The sequence below is a fragment of the Myotis yumanensis genome, unplaced genomic scaffold, assembly GCF_028538775.1.
Source record: "Myotis yumanensis isolate MYYU_CA2020_CCGP unplaced genomic scaffold, mMyoYum1.0.hap1 SCAF_17, whole genome shotgun sequence".
NCBI classification, from domain to species: Eukaryota; Metazoa; Chordata; class Mammalia; order Chiroptera; family Vespertilionidae; genus Myotis; species Myotis yumanensis.
The window spans coordinates 43,283,112-43,302,252 of NW_027223768.1; the positions used below are offsets into that span (position 1 = coordinate 43,283,112).

Here is a 19,141-nt window from a genome sequence, read left to right on the forward strand (position 1 = left end):
AATGAATCAAAATTATACTTTTTTTTTTTATCAGATCAGCAAAAAGTAGGATATATTTGGTGTGCTGTAGGATCTCAATGGTTGATGTGTGCCATGAGTTGAAAACCGCTGCTCTAGACCTTCAGGTCCCCGGTACCAGCAGCTGGGTGGAGGGAGGGATGCCATCCCACAGAAGTATCCAACACATATAGGTGCCACCAAAAACAGGTCCCAGGTGTTTTGTGTGTGTGTTTTTTTTTTAATCCTCACCAGTGAATATGTTTATTGATTTGAGATAGAGAAAAACATCAATTGGTTGCCTCCCATATGTGCCTTGACCAGGGATCCAACCCACAACCCAGGTATGTGCCCTGACTGGGAATTGAACCCGAAACCTTTTTGGTATGTGGGACAACACTCCAACCAATTGAGCCACCCAGCCAGGGTCAGGTCCCACTTTTTATCAACGCTGTCCTCCAATCCCACCCTGGATTTAACAAAATATTACTTGTTAAAACAATGAAAATGTTTACTGAAGCAAAATTCAACACTATAGAGCAGGTGTATAGCTTCCCTCTTGCATGGTGATCATCTGCTGTGTATCCTTTTAAATATATTAAGGGAAGAGTTTTAACTTCAGTTTGGAAGGTTTTTTTTTTTAGAGAGAGAGGAAGAGGTAGAGAGAGAGAAACATCAATTGTGAGAGCCAGACATTGGATCAAGCCTACAACCTGGGCATGTGCCCTGACGGGGAATTGGAATGACACCCAGCCACCTGAGCCACATCGGCCAAGGCCTACGCTTTACTTTTTAAAGTGTTATTCCTTTGTTTGTGGAAGAGAAAGCTGGGTGAGAGATGGACCCGATTTTCTGATTTATCAAGTCTCTGGAGAAATTCTTGCCGATAGTTCCTGCCTTCCCTTCTGTCTTCTTCCCTCTGCCCTCCTCTCCTTTAACCTCACCACTTACACTGCACACTCTGTAAAACCGTCGTTCATCCGAGCTCCCGCCTCCTCGGCCACAGAGCTGTCCCACGCTGGGTAATCAGCAAAGTACCGCCTGAGCATAGTTGGACATGGTTAGGTCTGGAGACACAGTCAAAATAGGTGAAAGAGTCTAGCCCGGGTCTGGCAAATAGGTGTCTGTTTCTCTTTCCTCAAATACCCAAGTACTTTTGTTTTTCAGACTGGTTAGTGTCCTTGACCAGAATTGAACCCCCGACCCCTCAGTCTGCAGGCCAGCACTCTAACCACTGAGCAACCGGCCAGGTCTGGTTCATAATCTTGATAGGCTTTTCCAACCAATTACCTTACCCTTTGAAGTTCTCTCCCTTTCCCAGGAGCTGCGTCATCAGGTGAGTCTGCGGAGCCAGGCTGACTAGCTGTGTGTCCTCCCTTGACTTCTGTTTTCCTTTTCTAACCACGTTAGACGCCTCCCTCTCAACAAACTTTACCCCAGGTTTGTTGACAGTATACCGTGTCATCACAGCTACTCCCTTACGTTTTTCTCTCTCCCATTATGTGGTGAGCTCCTCAAAAGTGGGGACTGGTTTCATCTCCTGACCTGTGGGGCCTCAAACACGAGTTCTCAATAGCCTGCCGACTTTCAGAATCTCTCATTCGGCCTTTCTAAAACATCACTGCCTGAGCAATCTTATAATAACACTAGAGGCCCGGCCGTGCACCCGTGGGGTGCCTCGGCCTGGCCTGCAGAGATTGGGCAAAACAGGCCTGGTGCATGGATTCACCCAGGGCGTGTCTGGCCCATCTTGCCTGTCCCCATCAGCCGGATGCCGGCAGCAAACTAACCTACTGGTTGGAGTGTCTGCCCCCTGGTGGTCAGTGTGTGTCATAGCGACTGGTCAAATGGTCAGATGGACAATTAGCATATTAGGCTTTTATATATAGACTAGAGGCCTAGTGCACAAAAATTTGTGCACTCAGGGGGTCCCTCAGCCCAGCTTATGCCCTCTTGCAGTGTGGGACCCCTCGGAGGATGTCCACCCCAGTGGGGACCCTCACCCCATGGAGGTTTGGCCAGCCTGGGTGAGGGGCTGAGGGCCGTTTTCAGGCTGGCCACACACCCTGGCGACATAAGCTCCCAGCCTCTCCTTTTTTTATTCTGGGATTTATTTACCTTCTATAATTGAAACTTTGTTGCCTTTAGCGGAGGTCTGCGGAAAGCTTGGCTTCCTCCATTGCCAGGGGCAACCCACTCCTGCTCACTCCAGCTCCGTGGCCGGCTGGCTGAAAGCCGGTATCTGGGGTTTGTTTACCTTCTATAATTGAAACTTTGTTGCTTTCAGTGAAACTCAGAGCCAGGCCGCAGCAGGCGGGGAAGCTTGGCTTCCTCCATCACTGGAGCAAGCAAGCCTCCTGCTCGCTCCAGCTCTGTGGCTGCCATCTTGGTTGGGTTAATTTGCATATAGTCGCTCTGATTGGCCAGTGGGCGTGGCTTAAGATGTAGTGAAAGTACAGTCAATTTGCATGTTTGTCTTTTATTAGTATAGGATAGATTTTTTATCTTATCAGAGTTAATAATTCACAATAGCTCTCTGTTGCCTAGTGACTCAGCACAGGGCTGAGCCTGGTCCATTGAGCAATCTGCAGTCTGGCTGTGGCACCACCTGCCTTTCCAAACTTACCTTTCAGTGCCTGCTCTGAGGCTGCTCCTGCAGTGGCTGGAGTAGACCTCCCTCCTTCCTGATCCTGGCTTCACTCACCATTTCCCCTGTGGGGAAGCTTCCAGTCTCTTAGAGACCCCTCTGATTGTCACAAGAACTAGAGGAATGTATTTGCTGCCCTCATCCAGAGGGCTTTTAAACTGAAGGAGGAGAAAAATAATCAGGACGCAAGAAACAAGAGAATGGTGGGTAAGGCACACCTTCCATGGCAGCACTTGGACTGGATTATAATTTACAAGGCTCTGCCCCTTCATTTTTATTTGACCAACAATTAAACCAGAACTCGATATATAGGAGGAACTCAATAAATATTGAATTTGTATTGAGGTGTTTAGTGATTCGGCGGGGGGGGGGGGGGGGGAGTTACAAAGGAAGAAATTGAGAGCGCTACTCACAAATGGTAGCAAGTTATATAAACAGTGAAGGCTCTGAGTTAGAGTTCTGAGGTTGTTTCAACTTAGCATTGCTGAGTGGTCACTGCAAATTACTTAAAAAAAAACCCAACCACAACCTATTTCAACTATCGGTTCCAATAAGAAAATAATTCTGAAATGTAGGGCTCTCATTTAAAAAAAAATATTTTTATTGATTTCGGAGAGGAAGGGAGAGGGAGAGAGATAGAAACATCAATGATGAGAATCATTGATTGCCTCGTGCACGCCCCCCACTGGGGACCGAGCCCGCAACCCCGGCTTGTGGGGAATGGCAGGGTGGCCTCCTGGCTCAGAGGTCAGTGAGTGAAGCAGGGCTCTTCGGACAGATCACACACTTTCAAGGACAAGTCCGTGATATTGATAGAATGATCTGTAGGTCAGTTGGTATTACTTGGAGTATCTGGTGTATATATGCTTCAAGTTCTCGAGAAAATGTAATTCTGCTTTCCCCACTTCCCCTCTTCTGTCTGCGCAGGCTCTCAAGTGAGTGCTGCCAGGGGTGCACGGAGGAGCAGGGTTTGGGTGGTATCACTGCTCTCCCGGTCCTCGGCCCCACCTCTCGCATATAGTAGGCGGTTTTCATTTGCTAAGGAAGCGACCACGGTTCCTATAGCCCCGTCATTTCTATACAAACCGTCACCAAGAAACAAAGCCCGGCCCGGCTCCTAGCTTCCCACCTGCCCTTCCAGGCATTCCCCACCCGCGCTCCAGCCGGCCCCCAGCCAGTCAGAGACCCCACTTCCGGAGGCCGCCCGGGCAGGGTGCGCACCTGAGGAAGGAGGAGACTGGTCTCCGGCTCGGCGGGCTCCCGGCCAATCGGGCACCTCGGCTGGGAGGCGCCCCGCCCCTGAGGTGTGGTCGTGGACGCGGCCGCACCTGGCGGCGGTGAGTCACTCAGCGGAGCGGCGGCTGCCTCTACCAATCGCAACGCGAAGGGGCGTGGCCCCAGCCAATCCCGCTCGGGGGACGGGCCGCGGCGCGACCAGGGCCCAAGTTCGGCGCGCGGCTGGGTGTGTCCCGGGCTCGGGGGCGCTTTCGCGTCGGGATCCTGATCGTGATGGATTCGAAGGCGAAAGTCGGAAGCCAGGAGCTGCTTCTGTTCGCGTCCGTGATCCTGTGTAAGTTCCCGGGTTTCGGGAAGGGTCGGTGGGTCGGGTCCGAGGTGGAGCGCGCCGCCCCCACGGCCCTGCCCGCGCCAGGACTGGCCCGAACCTGCCGGCCTCCCCCTCCGCGGCCTTTGCCACGCCCGGCGCGCCCTGCCTCCCCCGCCTGCCCCGCCCGCCCTCCGTGCGGCGCGGGCGGCTCCCCTCCCCCGCCCTGACCCAGGTGAGGGTCCTGCTTCCACTTGCCCCTGGGAAGGGCCCGCCGCAATCCCGACCCGCAGCCGCGAGCCCCGCTCCCGAAGGGACCCCAGGACTCCCGGGGGCGGGGGGCGGCGGCCGGAGAGCCTCTGGCTCCCCGCCTCGGGTGGCGGGGCGGCTGCTGGAGGGTCTGCGTGCGGAGCCCGAAGAGGAGATAAAACTGAAACCCGAATTTCCTCCGGAAACAGCTTTCAAAGTTGCTCCCGGGAGGACCTGGGTCAGGAGCCCTCCCGGGCGGGCGGCGGTGCCCTGAGCCCCGCGCTCCCTCCTCGGTCTCCATCGCACCTCGGCCCGCGCGGTCTGCGGGCCCGTGTCGCCGGGGGTCCGTGTCGCCGGGAGCCCGTGTCGCCGGGGGCCCGTGTCGCCGGGGGCCCGTCGGCCCCAGGGAAGGTGGCCTGCGCCGGGCGTACGAGGTCCTGGAGGCCGTGTCCGGGGGGCGGGAGGAGCTGGCTCGCCTCATGGCCCGACCCGGAGGGGGATGGTCGGGGCGCGGCTGCGGCAGGAGCCCCCCGCCCCCGGGTCCGGCCTGGCTTCGCGTTCCTGGTGACCTGAGGCCGGGGCCCCGTCTCCCCGTCTCCCCGTCTGTGCGCGCACGGGCCCGGCCGGCAGCCAGTGGGGGGCCGCGGGCGCCCCAGACCGGCGGGTTCCGTTCCCGGTCCAGCGCTGGGTTGCAGGTTCGGTCGCTGCCGGTCCGGGCTCGCCCGGGAGCACTCTCACCCGGACTCTCTCTGGTTCTTACCCAGCCTCCCAGCCCCCCCGGAAAGGCAGGGGGGCTGCCCGCCGCCGAGGACTGGGAATCGGCGCAGGGACCTGTCCCGCCCCCCCCCCCCCCCCACCCGGGCTGGCAGCGGGGCCCCCCGGAGGCGGGTTGGCGGTGCGCGCCCTCGGGCTGGAGGGTGAAAGCGCTGGATGGGGCCGAGGGCCGGGGAGGGGCCCGGAGAGCGGCCTGTCCTGTCGCCCGGGGCTCACAAGTCCGTCCCGGGCGTGCCCTCCCCAGGGGAGGACCGGGGAGCCCACCCCCGAGCGGGGCACCTGCGGGCGGCAGCTCCCGCCGCCGAGGACCCGGCCCTGTGGGCCCCTCCCCCGAGAGCGCTGTGCGGGTGTGGGGACCCCGTGGGGCTGGTGTGCGGGTGTGGGGACCCCGTGGGGCTGGTGTGCGGGTGTGGGGACCCCGTGGGGCTGGTGTGCGGGTATGGGGACCCCGTGGGGCTGGTGTGCGGGTGTGGGGACCCCGTGGGGCTGGTGTGCGGGTCCTGCTGATTCTTGTGGGTGTTGCTTCTGGCTTTGCTGTTGAGGGCGATGCCCAGCCTCACACTGTAGCCGCCCCTGTGGGCTCCCGGGAAAGAACGTTCCCTTGAAACTAGAAACGAGGGACTGACAACAGCCGGGGAGTGAGCGGTCCGCACCTGCGCTCTCCCTCGGGACGCCCTCGGGCCCGGACACGTTCATGGGTGACGTTTCTCCTCAGTCTTTGTGATCCAGGGGCCGCCAGCCAAGTTTTGGTTTGGGCTAGAGCTTCCGGGATTTTTAACTCTTTTTAAGAAGTGCACTTAGAATAGGTTAATAATGCCTGGGTGAGCTTGGAGAATACAAGGACCTGACAGGCTCGGCACTGCCCCCCTTTCCTGCTCCCCGCACACCTCCCCGCAGGCCCCTGGGTCCCCGGGGCTTTGTTATACAGACAGATACGTGTATATGTAAATATGTGTTTCTAATCCCTTTTTTTACACAAAAAGAGGCAAACTGTAGACATCCCGTCCGTCCTTCATCCTGTTCATTTCACTGAATGCACCCTGAGAACTTCTCATATTGGTGTTACCTTGGCTATAGGACCCCTCCCAAGTGGGGGGGGGGGGGGACCTGCTCTGTGGACACAGAAATGGCTGACACCCCTGCTCCGATCAGGCTTGAAAGCTACCAGTTTATGTGGTAGAAGAGAAATGATGGAGCCTGTTTTTCACACTTGTTAGCACTGAGAAGAGACGTGGGAGGTATCTACACTCAAGCCTGCTTCCTTTCCATAGGCCCACTTGTCAGTGCGGCTGTGGGAGAATTCCCAGGTTTGAGGGGATTGTGGGAAGCAATGTGAGTGACACAAACTGGGGCTTTCCAGGCATTGAAAACTCCAGAGCTCGTCTGCCTGCGACTCCCTGATAATAAGCAGGGTTTCTCCAAAGTCCGGCTCCTGTCGATTGTTCCCTAGGTGGGGGAGGGTGGGGGAGGGCCGGAGGAAGCAGCTGGCTGGCAGGAAGTTTGATCCCTGCCCCTGGAGCTCTGGGCTGGCAGGCCAACCTTCCCAGGGAATGGGGAGGGGGAGGGGCGGCGTTGAGCTGGTGGAACTGGAAATTCTGCTGAGAATGGCAGGAGGGGCCTGGAGGGAGAGCCCTCCTGGCCTGCACGGCCTTCACCACTTTCTGTCGCCCTCCGAGCGCCGCTGACATCACTGAAACTGCAGCCGACGGTGCTGTGTAGACTGTCATGCCTATTGTTGGGTCTCAAAGCTTTCCTCTTGCCCACGCCTTCCTGCTCTGTCCCACCCCAACCTCCAGGAATGAGGAGTGGCGGTGACCCGGCCAGCCTGGGCGGGGAGCCTGTTTTTGAGTTCCAGTTGTACAGCAACGTCAAATTCATTTGTTAATTCAATAAACATGAGTGTTTACAGTGTTCTGAGCATGGTGCCAGAGATCAGGGATAAAACAGTGAGTAACACCTGCTGTCAAGCTCTGCGGGGAGCTGAGGCAATGAGCCAAGTGCTGCCCATCCTGGCCCAGGGTCCTGGGCTGCTCATGGCGAGAGGGGAAATTTGGATGAATTTGTAGAGAAAACCAGAGGCTAGCTGGCTCGTTTCATCCCTTCCCTTCCTTCCTTTCTAAAAAAATGAATTCAAGCAAAATCATAACAAGAAAGCTATGTAAGGAAATTTATAATAACTAACAGGGTGTATAGAGAAAACACAGATTTCTTAATAAAGCAGTAGAAAGAAGTATCTTCCATTGTGGGTTTGACCTGCGTGTACAAGGAATGGGTGTTGGGTTCTGTTAGGTGCCTGGAGGCCTCCACCCTCTGGGACATCCTTCTCGTCACAGCACCTTCCCTCTGGCCAAGGAGAGTGAGGAGTTGGGCGGTGTGAGCATCCCTGGGTTGCTCTGCTCCCAAGGAGCCGGAGGGGTACAGTAACCTGTAAAACACAGAGCAGAGGGCGCCAGGGGCTGTCAAAGTACAACCCGTTTTGGGAGCATAGGATGGAAGAGAGTTACTGTTTTGAAGTCTTATTTTTATGAAGAAATGATACATGCTCTAGGTCAGCGGTTGGCAAACCGAGGCTGGCGAGCCTCATGTGGCTCTTTGGCCCCTTGAGTGTGGCTCTTCCACAAAATACCACGTGCGGGCGTGCGTGTACAGTACAATTGAAACTTCGTGGCCCATGTGCAGAAGTCGGTTTTCGGAAAGGCGATAAACAAAACAAGTATACAAGACGAGTGTGGATGGGAGAGTTGGAAGGGGTCGACCTCAGCGAACGTACCTCAATCAGATTGAGGATGTTTTTAGCAAAGGCCAGTTTAGGAGTACCCTAATTAAGTTAATAACAATGTACCTTTATAACAATGTATTATTAAGTTAATAACAATAACCTATATAGTTTAAGTTTAAAAAATTTGGCTCTCAAAAGAAATTTCAATCGTTGTACTGTTGATATTTGGCTCTGTTGACTAATGAGTTTGCCGACCACTGCTCTAGGTAGAAAAATGAGAAAACACGGAGGAATACAGAGAAAATCACGTGTAATCCTGTTATCTGGAGAGAAACACTTAGTGCTGGCATTTCATTCCAGTCTTTCCTCATTTGGTACTAGTATACATTATCAAAATATGCTTTAAGCAAATTCCACTGTGTGGCTATAACAGAAGTTACTTGTAGATCCTCGTTGGCATTTACTTTTCCTTTTCTTTGCTGCACTAAGTAACACACGGCTGTCCTTGTACAGGTGTCTTTAAGGGTATCGTTTAAGTCTGACCTGGGTTAAGTTCCCTACCTTGCTGCTTGTAGCTGTGTGATTTGGGGCAACTATGCTCAGCCTCCATGTTCTCATCTGTAAAATGGAGGTAACAATAGTACTTGTCTCAAGGTTTCTGTGAGAATCGAATGAGACAGTGCATACCAGGCACAAATCTAAATGTGGGGGTTCGGGGACCTCCTGCCGTCACTCCACTGGTCCAGACAGTCACGAGACTTTGCCCAGATTCCAGAGGAGGGAACTTAGGCTCTACTTCGTCATAATGTAAGAAAAGCACACAGTTGAGATAAGTGTTTACATAGAATCTATTTTGGGAAATAGAGTTTGCTAGTTTTTGTATTACTCGGATACAAAGTGATTTTCAGGCATTATATCCGCAGTTGGCACACCTGACTGTCTGAGAACATGCTTGATTGATTTGAGTGTGAATGCCAGCATCACCTCCTCCCCTCTCTGTACCTAACTCCCTCCTCTCCCACCTCCTACCCCTGTGCTAGTCCCCCTGCCCCTCAGCCGGTCAGTGTCCAGGTGACCTGTGCTCTCTTTGTCTCCTGCCATTTTTCTTTCCTGGAAATTTATCAAGACTCACATGCACATTTCAGATCTTGATGGTGTAGTAATCTATTTCTTACTCATCTGTTACTCATTTCACCATTAAAGTTTTATTTAATCATTCAGTATTTCCTGGTGTGACACAATTTTCACATTTCCTGTTATTCTTTTTTCTGAAATATATTTTTTATTGATTTCAGAGAGGAAGGGAGAGGGAGAAATAGAAACATCAGTGATGAGAGAGAATCATTGATTGGCTGCCCCCTGCACACTAGCTGAAACCTGGGCATGTGCCCTGACCAGGAATTAAACCATGACCTCCTGGTTCATAGGTTTATGCTCAACACTGACCCACACTGGCCTGGCATGCTGATCTTTAAATAATTTAATTATTTTTCTCTTTTATTGAATTAATGTGACAGCTATTTGTTTACATTGTGAAATGATCACCACAGTCAGTTTAGTTGACAACCATCACCACACATAGTTACAGATTTTTTCCCCCTTGGGATAAAAGCTTAAACAATTTTTTAAAAATTTATTGATTCTTTAAAATTGTGGGTTTGTTTTTTTTTTTTTTGAAGTGAGAGAGGGAGAGGGAGGGAAAGAGAAAAAGAAAAATCAATGTGTTGCTTCACTTATTTATGCTTCCATTTGTTGCTTCTTGTATGTGCCCTGACATAGGGATGGATGATGCTCTGAGCTACTTGGCTAAGGCTCTGTGATGAAGAGAGTTACTGTTAATGTAAAAACATTGAAACCTGTAAAGAATTTTTGTAAGTTTATTTGAGCCAAACTGTCAGCAATTGATTGAGATAATGCTCCGGAGAATGGCGGATTTTCCTCTATTTTTATACATTGCAATCAAAGGAAGGGGTAGGTTACCTGAAATCTATTGGTGATAGACTAGAGAGGTGGGAGAAAGGAAAGGGGGGGGGGGTGTGCGGGGGTACCCCTGGGATTAGATAAAAAGTAAAATGATGGACACATACTTAGGTGGGTTTGGGAACAATTAACATGACAATGAAGGAATCTGTGGTCTCTGTCCTGGTGCCCAGGCACATTAGGTTGTGCCCTGAGGGGTCTGTGAAAAGGGAAGTTACAAGTTACCCAGACATTTCAAGGATATGTTATCATAGATGCAAAAAGACAATAGGCTCAGTTAAGGTAAAGGTTGACCTTGTTAGTGAAGATACTGGCCTAGGATGAAACCACCCACCGTAACTGCTTTTAGTTACAGTTAAATTTCAGACCATCCTTTGTGGTGACTTTAGGTCTCTGAGTTTGCAAGACCACCATGCAGGCCTCCCCTGAGCTGGTCAGGTCAGCATGTGGCCCCTTCCGTCCACAGAACTTTTAAGATTTACTTTCTTGGCAACTTTAAATATTCAATACAGTACTAATAACTATACTCATGCTGTATATTACATCCCCACCAATCTGTTCTCTGTATCTATGAAGTTGTGTGTGTGTTTTGTTTTTGTTTTACATATAACTGAGATGATAGGGTATTGGTCTTTCTCTCTGATTTATTTAACTTAGTGTAATACTCTTAAGGTCCATCCATGTTGTCATAAAGGGCAAGATTTCATTTGACCCCCCCCCCCCCCGAAATTTTATTTCATAATGAACTATTCATAAATAAATTACAAGTAACTATCTATAGATGTTTAAATATATAGATATGTATCCTTTTATTGGATGACTAGAGGCCTGGTGCACAAAACTTGTGCACAGGTAGGGTCCCTAGGCCTGACTGGCAATCAGGGCCCATCTGTGGGGCAACTGGCAGGGCGATCGGGGTTCCCCACTGGCACCCATCTTGGCTGGCCTGGTGCCACCCGCTCACCATCCTCGCCCCCCACTGCCACCGCCAGTCGCCTCCCTCTGTAGAGCAACCGGCATGGTGATTGGGGGGTCCCCATAGGTCAGGGCCTGCACGCTGGGGGGCAGCCCCTGCATTGAGCATCTGCCCCCTGGTGGTCAGTGCATGTCATAGCAACTGGTCATTCCACCAGTCATTCCACTGTTTGGTCAATTTGCATATTAGGCTTTTATTATATAGGATAGCATTTTATCCTACGAATATTGCTCATTCTATTTTTCCATTCCTCTACTGCTGAAGTTGAAGATTTTATTCTTTTATGGCTGAATAGTATTCACTGTCTATTGATGGATACTAAGGTTGTTTGCATAACTTGGCTATTGTAAATGCTACAATGGGCATGGGGCTGTAACATTTTGAGTTAGTGTTTTTATTTTTTTCGGGAAAATACTCAGGTGAAATTGCTGGCTCATATGGTAGTCATCTGTTTAATTTTTTCCCCAGGAACCTCCATACTGTTTTCCATAGTTGCCGCACCAATCTACATCCCCCCCAACAGTGCAGGGCTCCCTTTTCTCCACATCCTGGGCAACACTTGTTATTTCTTGTCTTTTTGATAATAGCTACTCTAGCAGGTGTGAGGTGTTATATCATGTTGGCCCTTTGTCTTTGGGAAAATCTCTATTCAGAACTGTGGCCCACTTTTTAGCGTGTGTGTGTGTGTGTGTGTGTGTGTGTGTGTGTGTGTTTGCTGTCAAGTAGTATGCATTTTTTTTTTTACATATTCTGGACACTAACTCCTTATCAGATATATGATTTGCAAACATTCTCTCCCATTCAATAAGTTGCCTTTTCATTTTGTTGATGGGTCCTTCTCTGGGCAGAATGTTGAGTCTTTCATTGTGCAGAAATGTCATCATGCTGACTTCAGAATTGCTGGGGATTCGAATGAAATGCCCATTACTGGTGCCCAGCTTATGAAGCTGGGCAACCAATGGGTCCGTGCTGCCTGTCCCTACTTGAGCCAGTTCAGCAGAGGCAGGGTTGAATCCTACATGAGCGTTTATTTCAATCCTGCCGGCAGCGTGGAGAGTAGCAGGTCATCCACAAACATCTGCTCCCCCCCCCCCCCCCCCCCCCCCGCCCCCCATAAGCCAGCTGCTAATATTGGGTAGAAGGACAAAGGTTACTGGGGGAAGTGGGTTACAGGCAGGAAAGTAGGCAAAAGGAATAAAAATGAGTAAATGGTTGCAGTTGCAGGCCATCCGGGCTGGGCGGGGTCCCTTGTTGGGGCCTTAAGGCTCATCTTTCCATGACCATAGGCAGTTCTGGAAGGATCCTGGGCCACCGCCTTCCAGGGTTGACGCCAGGCCCCTCTCTCAGGGGGCACACGCCCAGCCAGGTTACAGTCTGCTTTACTTACTCAGAACAAGTAATCAAGTTTAACAGAATGATCAATATTTCTTATAACGATAGCTAGTTCCCAAAATTTTATTTTTGTCCCTAAACTCCGACCTTTTGATGATTCTGTTCAGGCCGGGATAGCAAAGCCCCACGGAATGGCGCCCCCGGCGCGTCCTTCTCGCGAGGAGCTGGGCTGGAGCTGGCCCGCGCCCCCCTGCCCCCCTCCACTGTCCGCGAGCGCCCAGTCCGATGGGAGGAGAGGGTGTCTTGAGGGCCCTTAATGGCCGTGTCCAAGGCCCTGTTTTCAAATGCGGTCCTGTTTCAAGGCCCTGGGGGGAGAGTTTTTCCATTGGAATTTTGAAGGAACACTTCCCGTCACAGCCGCCTGCCGCGGGCCTTTGAAGATAATGGGGTGTTTTCAGTGCAGGCACCTTGTCCCCACTTTCTGCTGCTGATTGAGTCTGCATTACAAAACCTCCTGGAACTTCCCCGCATTCTGATCTCCCCACACCCCTCCCCAGGGGACCGGCCTCTGCAGGGGAGGGGGAGCGGGAAGAGCAGCGCCAGGTCCCGCGGTGAAGGGGGCAGAGGGTTAAGTAGTTTCGAGACTGTGAAGCAACTTTGAAAACACTTAATCGTTAAGTTAATGAAGCTAAGTTTTAAGAAAGATTAATAGGACACTCATCCGCCCCCCCCCCCCCCCCCAAACTGAACGTTTGGAAAAACACACACCTTTGCTAGTATTAAATTTTTGTAAAGATTGGGTTTTAAATTAAGTTTGATTTTTCTGTTAATGTAAGAAACATTCAAACTGGTAAAGAATTTTTGTGAGTTTATTTGGGCCAAACTGTCAACAATTTCCAGAAGCAGAACCTCAATGTGTTGAAATGATGCTCCTTTTCTGGAGAAAGGCAGTTCTCACCCACTTTTATAAATTATCCTCAAAGGAGGGGCCGCTAGTGCCGTGGTTCTCAACCTTCCTACTGCCGCCACCCCCCAATGTCATTGTTACAAATGGAACATAATTAAAGCATAGTGATTAATCACAAAAACAATATGTAGTTATATGTGTTTTCCGATGGTCTTAGGCGACCCCTGTGAAAGGGTCGTTTGACCCCCAAAGGGGTCGCGACCCACAGGTTGAGAACTGCTGCGTTAGTGGGTTACTGGAACTCCATTGGTGGTAGGTTAGGGAGGTGGGAGAAAGCAAAGGGGGTTGGATGAAATGAAGTGATAAGACATACTAATCTTGCATAGGTGGGTACAGAATAGTTAACAGTCAACAATTAACACCATAACAAGAACAATGAGGGAGTTTGTGGTCTCCCAGGTGCATTGGTTGTGCCCTGAGGGGTCTGGATAAAGAGAAATTACAGAGTTACCCTGACATCCCAAAGTCATGTTATCATAGATGCAAAAACACAATAGGCTCTGTTAAGATCAAAGTTGATCTTTTTCTGGGAAGTTTAGGACATGATTACCCACCATACACTTCCTTAAAAAAAAAATCTACTTATATAAAAACCCTGGGTGTAACATCACGGCCAGAACCACGACCAACAGGAAGGAAGTCCTGCAGGCAGGGCTGCGCCCTCCCCCAGCTGTTTCCTGGAGGGCGAGTTTTCAGGCAGGAACCCGCCCTCGGAGCAGAGGCTGGAAGGGAAATGATTTGTAATGGATCTATTATTGAAGCTACCTTTGGAAATACTATATAGATCCGTGGTTCTCAACCTTGGCTGCACATTAGAATCACCTGGGAATCTTTTTAAAATCCTGATTCCTGAGCCTCATCCTCCATATCTAAACGTGCAATTCTTTGTCCAAAAAATGAGCATGTTCAAAAATTAAATGAAGAAAATTTGGATATACTCGATGGAGATTTTCACACATATTTGAATGATGATTCCATTGATTCCACAGATGATGCTGAAAAGGAAAATTTTCCCATCGAATTTCTTAGTAGTATTACTCCTTCGGGAATGCTGTGTCATAAATTAAAATTGAAAGTGGGTGCAATCATCATGCTATTGAGAAATCTCAATAGTAAATAGGGTCTTTGTAATGGTACCAGATTTATTATCAAAAGATTACGACCTAACATTATTGAAGCTGAAGTATTAACAGGATCTGCAGAGGGACAGGTTGTTCTGATTCCAAGAATTAATTTGTCCCCATCTGACACTGGCCTCCCATTTAAATTGATTTGACGACGGTTTCCTGTGACACCAGCATTTGTGATGACTATTAATAAATCACAAGGACAAACTCTAGACAAAGTAGGCATATTCCTATCTGAACCCATTTTTGCATATGGTCAGTTATATGTTGCTTTCTCTTGAGTTTGAAGAGCATGTGACATTACAGTTAAAGTTCTAAATACTTCATCACAAAGGAAATTAGTCAAGCACTCTGAAAGTGTTTTCACTCTTAATGTGGTGTACAGGGAGATATTAGAATAAGTTTAATCACTTTATCAGTCATTGTTTGCATCACTGTTGTTTTTATATCATGTTTCTGTTGTTTTCATATCATTTTTCTGTTGTTTTCATATCATGTTTTTGTCGTTTTTATATCATGCCTCTGTTGTTGTTATATCCTTTTGTTACTGTTTTTTTATTAATAAATTATGTACTATTTTCATATACATTTTACTAATTTCCTTTCATCTCTCACACTTCTATTATAGAGAAAGGGCAAATAGCAATATTAAAATATCTCTGCTAATTAATTCCCTTTTTTTATATATATATTTTATTGATTTTTTTATAGAGATAAAGGGAGAGGGATAGAGAGTTAGAAACATCGATGAGAGAGAAACATCGATTCAGTTGCCTCCTACACACTCTCTACTGGGGATGTGCCCGCAACCAAGGTACATGCCCCTGACCAGAATCAAACCTGGGACTCTTCAGTCCGCAGGCTGACGCTCTATCCACTGAGCCAAACTGGTTAGGGCTAATTCCCTTTTTAAAAAAATATATTTTATTGATTTTTTTACAGAGAGGAAGGGAGAGGGATAGAGAGTTAGAAACATCGATGAGAGAGAAACATCGATCAGCTGCTTCCTGCACACTCCCCACTGGGCATGTCCCCGCAACCAAGGTACATGCCCTTGACCGGATCGAACCTGGGACCCTTGAGTCCGCAGGCTGATGCTCTATCCACTGAGCCAAACCAGTCAGGGCAATTAATTCCCTTTTAATGTGCACGAATTTCGTGCACCGGGCTACTATTATATATATATATATATATATATATATATATATATATATATATATAATGTTTGATTTCAGAGAGGAAGGGAGAGGGAGAGAGAGATAGAAACATCAATGATGAGAGAGAATCATTGATTGGCTGCCTCCTGCACTTCCCCTACTGGAGATTGAGCCCACAACCCAGGCATGTGCCCTAACCAGGAATGGAACCCGGGACCCTTCACTCCGCAGGCCGACGCTCTATCTACTGAGCCAAGCTGGCTAGGGCCATAGACTGCTTTTTAATTTTAAAAGTTTTAATTTCAGACCATCAGAGATTACTTTGAGTCTCTGAGTTTGCAAGGCTGCCACACAGGCCTTCCCTGAGCTGGTCAGGTTAGCATGTGGCCCCTTTTTGCCACTTCATTTGGACACATTCTATCTGCCAGTTTGGAAAATGGGCTTATCTTTGTAGATGAGCCTCAACAAGTGGATGTTATAATGAATGTCTGCTGGGACCTACCTTAAGGCTCTATGTTGTTCATTGCAAACTTGAGCAGATTTTGCCTGGAGCTGAGTACTCAGCATATTAAATAGCGTGTGGTCCCTGCTTCCTGGGGTTTGCTGCCTGGCAGGGGACCCGGTGCACAGATGATGTTCTGACAGACCTGCTGTGACTGCTTTGCACTGGGCAGTGGGGCTCTGCTGAGGGAGGCCATTGGTTGGAAGGAATCGTGGAGGAAGAGAGGGGAGAGGGCGTTATGTGGCAGGAACAGTGTGTTGTGAAAAAACAGCTGTGCTTCTCTGGGAACTGGATTCAGTGTTCAGTTGCTGGAGGGTGAATTGCAGGAGCAGAGGGTGATGACAGCTCATCACAAGGTCAGGTAGTGCCTGAACCTGGTCTTGCTGAAGAATGTGGATGCTATCTTATAGGCGCTGTGGAAGCATGGATTTGAATCTGTACCATCACTTAACAGCTCTGGGCCTCAGTTTCCCATGTAAAATAAAGAGGATCATAGCAGTATCACCCAAAGACTCAGGCTGTTGTTGGGGCGAAACAATAGTTGTGAGGTGTGCTCACCGCCGTGCCTGGCAGGTAGTGAGTGCTCACCACACGTGGGCTCCTCCTCAGCAGTGGGAGAGGGGGGATCTGCATGGGACGCGATTCAACAAGGCAGAGAAGCCAATTAGAGAAGAACTGCAGTTCTTCCAGCGATGCTGGCACTGAGACTGGCAGTGGGAACGAGGAGGGGCCGCTTGAGCAGATTTGGGAGATGACATTGTAAAGCTTGGTGTTTGACTAGAGTGAAGGGCAGATGGTGGTAGCCTGCAGGTGACTGAGTAAACGGTGGTCCCGCCAACCTGGAGAGGAGTGGGGAGAGAGGCAGTGGGCGATGGCAGGAGGAGTGGTGGGAAGTCCGTGGACGTGTCCGCAGGCACCGGGACAGGAGCCTGCAGCTCAGGTGAGAGGGAGTGGCTAGAGGTGGCCAGTGTGGTGTAAATGAATTTTTTGCTGCACTTGGGATTTTCTGGGGAATATGGAGAGGAGAAAAGGCCAGGATGATGCCGGGGATCGCACATTAAGAGATGGACAGAGGAAGTGAAGCTAAGACAGGACTCTAAGGCCACACATAGAAACCAAGGGGCTGGAGTGACCGCTGAGGAGGGTGATGGGCAGGGCAAACATCTTGCAAAAGACATAGAAGGTAACAAGAATGCTGCATGTTCTTGATTCTATGATTATTTTAATGTTTTGGAAATTGGGTGTGATTTATAGCCTATATATGTTTAATATAATTTCCCCTCAAGAAACTCTTACTAAATTGATGTTATACCTTATAATCAGGGCATCTTAGAATTGAGAAATACGATGGCTGGTGACCTTAGTAAAAGCAATTTTAATTCCAAGGTCAGAGCCAAAGCTGTCCTGCAGGAGGCGGGTGGTGGGTAGGTGTGTTGGCTGGAAACTGTGTGTGGACAACTTCCTTAAGCAGTTTGGAGAGCAGAGGATTCAGCTGGAGAGGAACAAGGTTAAGTGGAGGTTTTCTGCGCATGCAAGGGCCAGAGATCTATTGATTGATGCCTTGAACTCAGTGGCTTTTCTTCTTGTGAAATTAGAGTGAATTAAACATCACAATGCAAAGGATGAAGTTCCCTTCAGTCTTGGTGCATCATGGACATTAGTAGCCATTGGTGTATGTATGTGCACGGTATGCCCAGTATAGGTTCAAGGTCAAGGGCAAAGGGGATTGCGATGAGGCTAGGACAACAGAACTGATGAGGTGGCTGCTGGCTGGCTCCGCTCTGCTAGCTGCCCCTGCAGTTACAGTGATAAAGGAGAGTGTTTGGTGGGCTGGCGTACTTACACTCCTGCAGTATTTACATTCATTTATGTCTAATTGAAGAAAATACTGGAGTAAGAAAAAGAAGCATGTGCAGAGAAGCTATGGGCAGAAGAAGCTGTTAACTTAAAAAAACATCCAAACCTGTAAAGAATTTTTTCGAGTTTATTTGAGCCAAACTGTCAACAATTGCTGGGACGCAAAATCTCAATGTATTGGGATAATGCTCCAGAGAATGGCGGTTTTCCACCTTGTTTTGTACATCACAATCAAAGGAGGAGACACAAGTGGGTCACATGAACTCCACTGGTGATGGATTAGGGAGACGGGAGAAAGCAAAGGGGGGAACCTCTGCGATTGGATAAAAAGTAAAATGATAGACACACACTCCTTTACTTAGGTGCGTGCAGGATAGGGAACAGTCAACAATTAACTCAGTAACAATGAGGGGATTTGTGGCCTCTGCAGGGTGGTGTCTGTGCTTTGACGGGTCCAGGAAAAGGAAAATTACTTTGACATTCCAAGGATATGTTATCGCAGATGCAAAAGGACAACAGGCTCAGTGAAGGTAAAGGTTGACCTTTGTCAGGGAAGATACCGGCCTAGGACGTGACTGCCCACCATCACTGCTTCTAGTTAAAGTTTAATTTCAGACCATCCTGTGTGGTGACTTTAGGTCTATGAGTTTGCAAGACCGCCATGCAGGCCTCCCCTGAGCTGGTCAGGTCAGCATGTGGCCCCTTTCGTCCACACATCCCCCTTTTGGCCATAAATCAATCTGAAGGATGCACTGGTGACCAGCCTTCTGGTTGGATCATGGGCCCCACGGTGCTAGGCAGGCTCATTCCTGGGAATTCTCAGTGGCAGCATTTGTCTTGCTGACCAGGGTGGACCACTGGGGATGGGGCAAGACCATAACCTTAGATGGCACTTAAGGTCGAATGATTATCCTATACAATAAAAGAGAAACATGCAAATTAGCCATCCCTCTGCTACGCTCAAGCCAAGCCCACAAGCCAACCAGAGTGAATATGCAAATTAATCGAACAAAGATGGCGGTTAATTGCATACGCAGGTGTCAGGCGCCCCAGGAGGTGACGGCGGCTGCGGCCGCAGGTTCCCGGGACCATTGCCCGCCCGGGAGGTGAGGCCTGCTGTGCCAAGTCACGCCCGTGGGCTCCTGGGACCTTTGCTGGTGGAGAGCAGGAGGTTTGGAGGACTTGGCAGAGCAGGAGACCACTGGACATAGAGCAGAGCAAGGGAGAGGGCGGCTTGGAGGGCGTGGCTCCCTCTGTCACCCCAGCTTCCTCATCACAGCTGTGGAAACTGGCAGCAGGAGGAGGAAGTCCCAC

The 19,141-nt window shown here is 49.6% G+C and overlaps 1 protein-coding gene across 1 annotated transcript in view; it reads left to right on the top strand.

Moving 5' to 3' along the window:
• The first annotated feature begins 4,070 nt into the window (after positions 1-4,070).
• The window catches only part of F11R (F11 receptor), a 37,832-nt gene continuing 22,761 nt past the window's right edge, over positions 4,071-19,141 (top strand). Inside the window, exon 1 of the mRNA XM_070395808.1 lies at positions 4,071-4,214. Within this exon, the coding sequence (XP_070251909.1) occupies positions 4,154-4,214 (61 nt within the window). The 5' untranslated portion in view covers positions 4,071-4,153. The remainder of the gene's footprint in view (positions 4,215-19,141) is intronic.